The 6910-nt window shown below is 47.8% G+C and overlaps 1 protein-coding gene across 1 annotated transcript in view; it reads left to right on the forward strand.

Annotated features, from left to right (window-relative positions):
- The window catches only part of ZIC3 (Zic family member 3), a 23812-nt gene that overhangs the window by 11476 nt on the left and 5426 nt on the right, over positions 1–6910 (forward strand). The window contains exons 2-3 of the mRNA XM_006772724.2: positions 4030–4102; positions 5743–6270. Of these exons, the coding sequence (XP_006772787.2) occupies positions 4030–4102; positions 5743–6270 (601 nt within the window). The remainder of the gene's footprint in view (positions 1–4029; positions 4103–5742; positions 6271–6910) is intronic.

Raw genomic sequence — 6910 nt, forward strand, 5'->3', positions numbered from 1 at the left:
AGGCAGTAGCTGGCCAAGTGGGTTGATGGGAACACACTGGGATCTTTATATTAACCTACTCTTATAGTTTAAAGGAGGGGCATTTAGGTAGGGATCCTAAAACCCTTGTCCAATTATAATGGCTGATGGCATTTATCTGTGGGAAAAAGGAAGAGGAGTGTTTCTGGGAGAAAATGAGGAGATGGGTGAACTGTAGGCCCTCACTGAAGAGAAGCAGTTGAATTGGGGAAGAGTCCACTCTTGGGCCTGGAGAATTGTGGTCACTTCCCTTGGGCTTCCTGGAGGCAGGCTGCCCATCTTCCTTAGCCTGGACTCAAATGCCTTACTTGGTTTGGCCCTGAAAGTGTCCCTCAGGTCTCGGTTATGCAGAAAGGGTCAATAAACTATATATCTGTAGCCAAAGAAGAAAGACAATAAAACCACTTTCAGGGTCAGAGGTCTCCTAGTCACAGATTGAGATATTCACAACTCCTTTTCTTTTCTCTCCTTGTCCCTTCTTTCTCCCACATCTTCATCCTCCCTTGATTCTTTACTTTTTGACTTTCTTCAAAGCCAAAGTTATCCTCAGAAATAATTGAGTAGAGAGACTGGAAAAAATTGTCATACATAATGAAGCTTGAAAAATAGGAGAGTGATGGTGGATAAAGCCCACCAGTTAAGAATGCCTAGCCTCTGCTAAGGTTGCAGTCCAATCCTAGTCAAGAGGTTGACAAACTTTTTCTGTAAAGGGTCAAATAGAAAATATTTTAGGCTTTGTGGGACACGTTAAATCTCTGTAGCATAAACTCCCCCATCCCTTCCTTCTCCTGCTTCTTTTTCTACTTCTAACCCTTTAAAGATTAAAACACATATTCTTGGCTCCCGGAGTCATACAAATATAATAGGCTATGTGCCAGATTTGGCTTGATATTGTCAAAGCATATTCAAACTAGAGGTTACACTAATTCACCTCCATTCTGACTTGTTTGGGTAGAATAGAGGAAAGAAAAAGGGGGAAAGGGAGGCATACATGCTTTGTTTTAATATGAATGACCTTCCTTCCCATCCTTCAACTAGGAAAGAACTAAATGAGTGACTCCAAACCAAAGGCAAAAACAAATTACAAAATGTTCCTTGGGAGTTGAAAGGACTGGGGATGGCATATTTTAGGTGGAATTCTCATTCTCAGTTTGGACAAAAGAGAATTCAGGTAATGTAGTCTCTGCCCCAGAGAGGAAGGGAGGAAGAAGAGGGAATGGTGGAATAGGCCCAAACCAGGGAAATGGAGCTTGACAACAAATGGCTGGAAGGGGTCCCAAACCTAGGCAGCAAGGATAAGAGTCACTGCCAGGAACCATTATGTGGTCAAGAGATAATTTGGGGAGCAAGATCCTGTCTCAAGGCAGAGAATTGAATGAGCAAGTACCTCAGGAGTGTCAAATGTTTCTCTCCAATTGTTTTGGAGCCGAAGTAAGTTACATTTTAGAACTAATGGAGCATTTTACAGCTTGATGGAACTTGGGGTCCTGGGTAAATGTGTGATACAGAATGTTAGGCAAGCTTCACACCCCAAATCCATTCTCCTTACACCATCTATTCGGGTCACTGGGGAAGAACTTATAAACACAAATCGAATGCATGATTGCATATTTCTTTCTCTACCTGGATCTTCCTCTCTCCTTGCCTGGGCAATCTCCACCTAAAGGGTTTCTGGTCCTAAAGGAAAGGGAAGCCCTCTTCCATTGTGACTTCTGGTGCCCAGAGCCACTGCTAGTATTCTTTAGACCCTGGAGGCTAACATCTAGGCACTCCCAAAGTAGTAAAGGTACTCACTAGTAGCAGGACCTGGCTGGCCAGGACCACACCTCACCATGAGCCTGGCATCCAGACTTGGCTGGCTACTGAGCTCTGTCCACCTCCTAGGGTTTCACTCAATTTCCTGTATTTCCAGGTCTCTCTTCATAATCCCAAACTTGATTCTGGTAACTCTAGTTCAACCCCCTGCCTTTCTTCTCCAGATTTAACCTTATTTACTTCATATACATTGGGCAGCAATATGCCTTGGACTGCAAAGGACAAAGGCAAAACAGACTTTTTGAAAAATTATTTAAAGTATTACACGTCTCCTTTTTTCCCGATTGAGCCCTCCCAAACAGACTTTTTAAAAAAGTTGATTAACAATATATATTTGTTTATTCTATAATGAATTTTAAAGGTATTTAGAACTTATAAAATATTTGTCAAATGGAAGGATTACGGTGAAAACTCTGATGTAGTAGATAAAGCCTAGAGCCCAAATGAGCGGTTGGTGAGTGTCTCAAGGTCCCTGAGCTCCAGAGAGAGTTCAGTTCAGCCCCTGAAACCAATTAAGAGCTTTATCTTAGCATAAAAATAAAGAGGAGTTAAAAACGCATTCCTTTCCCAGTTTTCTTCCCATTTCAGTTTTTAATGCGATTTGCAGTTTTTCTTTTAAAACGGATCTGTGACTCTGAAGAGAGGGTGGGGATTTATATAAAGAACGTGTGGTTTATCATTTTTTAAAAATGGCAATAATGATGAGTTTCAAGGACCTGTTTCAACGAGAAACACTTTGTGCTACCCTAAGAGGAGGCAGGGGCACCAAATTCAATGTCTTGGAATAATTCCCTTCCTGGATTCAAAGATTCATTTATTGAAATAAATCAGGAAGCATTGGCAGAGCGGAAATCCGCTTGCTGGGCTTGCTGGGTTTAAAGGGTCTTTAAAATGTTGCAAGTGTTAGATTGCAAGTCTTTTCTAAATACAAAACAGAAGAAAAGACCGCAGTGTTTCCCTTGGACTTAAAGAAAATTGCCAGGTCTCCGATTTAGGATAATTTCATGTCCACCACAGAAAATGTGTTTAGAAAGAAATCCTGCATGATAACACAACGTGCTGAATGTGTTTTAGTTTTTCGGAGGCTGGAGTGAAGAGAAAAGTGATGCAGAGTGGGGTACTGGATTGTACAGAGAAACCATCCCTCCTGCCGCTTTGGACGTTCTGCTTCCCTCCGGCTTCTCCAAGATGAATCTCAAAATTCGGGCTGAAAAGCTTTGCTTATTTGGCAGTGTTCAGTTTCTCTGATTTTATTTATTGCTTTAGATTTGAGCATGAAAATAAATCTCTTTTTTTCCCTATTTACTGTTTGAACTCACTGTGAGAGAAAGATCCCATTCTATTTCCTATCCATACAGACGTGGATATTTAGACCAGACCACATACAACTGAGGGACGCATAAAACAGATTTATTGGTTAATTTACCCCGCCTAATACACATGTAAAACCCAGTATGCCAACGCTGCCAAGAGAGCGTGGTTATAGCATAAAATAAGAACCAGGACCCCTGGGTTCAAGCTGCCCAGCTCTGCCCAGCCCAGCCCAGCCCAGTGAGTCTTTTCCCCACCTGAGAAACGAAGAACTGGAGCGCTCTTCTGCCTTGCTCCAGCTTGTGTGCAGGAAAAAAAACTTTTCTGTGCTCTCCTCTTTCAGGCACCAATCTGCTCTCAGATTCAGCTCCCTAAAGCCCCCTGTCCCCCGAAGTTGTTCCTAGGGTTTCCTCCGAAAATCGAGTAACGGGTGGGGGCTGCAGGTAGTCAGGAAAACTTCCCATTGTTATTCTTGACTCACGGGAGTGGTTTGCGGGCAGCTGCTTTGTTTTCACATGTGATAACTTGCTGTTTCTGGAGGTATTTCGCTTTCTATCGTGTTTCAAGGGTCAGGGTTCTCCCTCCCCCAAAAGGAAATCTCCACCCAAACCAACAGAAATAGAATTCCAAACAGCCTGCCTCTGCCTTACTGTTCACAAAGCCTCCCGACTCGTCCTTTTAGGGGCATCTGGGGTCGCTGCGACCCACGGAGCGATGACACCCCCTCAGGGTAGCACCCTCTGGCTGGGTCGGGCTGCTCCTGGAAGGGCTCCCCGCCCGGGGTTTTGGGCTGGCTGAACTGCCTCAGATCGGCCCCTTAACAAGCATCTCCCCTCCCCACTTCTTGGTTGATGATCTAATTGAATTATGCCTTTTTTGTTCCAGTGACTACAGAGCACGTGTTGGAGGCAATTAATTATCGGAATGTGGCCATATCAAAACGGACACTGGGCACCCGGTAGGTCTGCGGAGGCAACATCCCCCTGCACAGCGCTCGGGACCCCTCCCCACAAAGGAGCAAGTTGGGCTCCGTGGGCCGCCCTCTTTTCTCATCCCCCTCTTTCCTCGCCTGGCTGCCCGCCCTGACTCCCAAAACGCGCAAGGCCCCTGGTTCTCGGGATACCAGGCAGGGCTCCCCAGAAACCCTTGGGCCAGCTAGGACTCGAAAGCCACCGCCTCCCTGCCCCAAGCCTTGAGAAACGCTCTCCTCAGGATTGACACTGTGAGGAAATTCATACTTTTTCAAGCCAACCACCGTCCCACCGTTCACGGGGGTAGATGGGAGGTGAAGGAAAGTAAAGGAAGGGAGAATATAAAGGGGGAAGTGAAAAGAAAGGAGAAAAAGAAAGAAAAGCAACTCTCCCTTTTTGTAAAACTGCCTCCAGGGAATTCATTTGCATGATTTAAGCGTATTTGTTCTTCTGTGAACCCCCCTCCCTCTCCCCACTCAAAGAAACACTCTCCTGAGAGCCAATTCTCAATACACGTAATAATTTCAGTTAGCAGTGAACTCACCTTCCAACCTAAGGAGAGAGCTCTGGATGTAGAGGGAGAACTGGGGCGAATTTGATGAGAAGGGGTGACTATGGTACGTGTGCAACCAGCAAGGTCTCTCCCAGCCAACGGGCTAAAAAAGGTGAAGTATTGGCCAGGCCAGGCGGATTGGGGGGCAGGAAGTGAAAGGCTGCAGTTTATAAAGCGCGGCTTGAGGCAGTCTCTCTAAGCGCCTCTGAACTTGATCAGATGTTGTTTCCTACAGAGAGATGGCGGCCAGGCTGTGAGGCAGCCTCAAGGTTCAAACTTGGGGCTTGGCCCTGTTAGGGATGTGACAATCACAGCCATCGTTTTCTCGGCCTTTTCTTTCCACTCTCACTCTCCTGCATTCTTTGCAAATGCCCTGCCAGACAAAAAAAAAAAAAAAAGAGTGGATTTATAGCCTTGTCTGAACTGGTCATTATGTCCAAAAGACCTTGCAGCAGACAGGAGGGGGTAGTGATCCCACACACAATCCTGGAAAGTAAATTCTTAAGGGATAAGAAGTCCACTTGCTGCTCCGGGTAGAAGTAAAAGAGAGCAAAATCTTAGCTGTTCCGAGGAGGTAAAATTTTACCTCACAGTCTTCATTCTGGCCCCCAACTTTTGCTCTTGAAAATGTTGAGAATTCGAAGCTAATTAGTCTTGTGGTTTGAGAACTGCAATGACTTTGCAATGTGTGTATTTTCTTTCTTGTATACATGTTTTGTGTACATCGGCTAAATGTATTTTGTGCATATTTAACATTTGTGTGTGCATTTGCTGTGTTAAATGCGTGTATTTGTTGTGTGCAGTTTGTTGTTTTACTGGGTTGTGTGCTGTTTAGTTGTGTGTGTGTTTACTGTGGTGTTAGTGTTTACTATGTTGCGTGCATGTTTCCGGCTGTGTGCGTGTGTTTGTGTTATATGTGTTTGCCGTGTTTGTCTGGTGTGTCGTGGGGGAAGGTGGGGTGGGGGGAGCGGCAAATATGGCCATTACGCACAAACTAAAGACTCAACGCTGGGTTCAGAGGGAAGAGAATCAGTTGTAATTGTAATCGTTTCTCCTTGTTTGGGTATCGAACAGGCAGCAGCAGCTCAGAGCACAGATGGCGAGCTGGCCAGCCTCATTCCGGAGTCTCTCTAACCTTCAAAGCCCATGGTGGTGTGTGGGGAGGGAGCAGCTAGTGGCCTTGAGCGTGGAACTGCTGCGCACGCCTCGGGATAGGCGCCCTGCGGCCTATAAGGAGGAACAATCTCGGGGTGGTGAGGCACAGCTCCGACGGAGGAACAATCCTCGAGGGGCAAAGAGTTCATTTGGTCAAAGCGGGTACTGCGCGCGAGAGGGGTGCTTGCACGCTTCAGGACGGAGTGAAGAGGAGGAGAGGCCTGGCTACGCCCCGCCGGTAGTTGGCTGGAGCCTGGTTCCAGTTCCCTACAGCAGCGCAAGCCTGGCCAAGCCCACTTGCGGGCGCCCGGCCACAGCCACCTCACCTGCCAACCGCCGGGCCATGGCCCAATCAGAGGCGGTCGCTTGGAGGAGGCTGCCATGTTCCAAACTCTGCGCTGCCAATCAGTGTGGCGGCGGCCAATGGACTGCAGGGCCGGGGGTCAGGTGACCGGGCGCTAGCTGGTTCCCCATTGGCGCGCGCCTCACGGCCTCCCGCTCGGTTTATGTGAAAGGAGTGAGTGATTGACTTTATCAGTCCAAGGACATTACTCTGGAGGCGAAGAGGCTGGGACTCGCCCAGCGAGCAGTGCGGACCGAACCTGCCTCCTGCCCGCTGGCCACGAGCTGGCTCTGCTATTTAGCGCAGCCCAGCCCGAAGGCCCGTGTGGAGGGACCCTCCTGGCCCCTCGGTTGTGCTCTCTGGGAGAGGAGGGGTGCCTGGGACAGGATTAGAAAACTCCGCCCTCCACTTGTTATTTTGCTTATTTTTCTTTGTGCGCGCCAGTTAGTTTGTTAAACCAGATCTAGTCCCAGAATCTTTCTCCTCACTTCCCCTCCCCCCTCCTCCCCACGCCAGCTCTTTCTACTACTTCCCTTCCTCCTATCCTTCTGCAGGAGACTCGCAGCGACGGAAAGTTGCAGCCCCTGGTACTGCCTTGGGGGTTTCCCGGCTGTGTCCAACTGCCGCCACCCCTCTCCGACTACAGCACTTCGGAGATCTCCTTTGCCCGCACCGTCGCTCATTGCAGCCGGATCGCCAGTGCCCAGAACGCCCCCCACCCATGACGATGCTCCTGGACGGAGG

This window comes from Myotis davidii, unplaced genomic scaffold (genome assembly GCF_000327345.1).
Source record: "Myotis davidii unplaced genomic scaffold, ASM32734v1 scaffold746, whole genome shotgun sequence".
In the NCBI taxonomy this organism is placed as follows: domain Eukaryota; kingdom Metazoa; phylum Chordata; class Mammalia; order Chiroptera; family Vespertilionidae; genus Myotis; species Myotis davidii.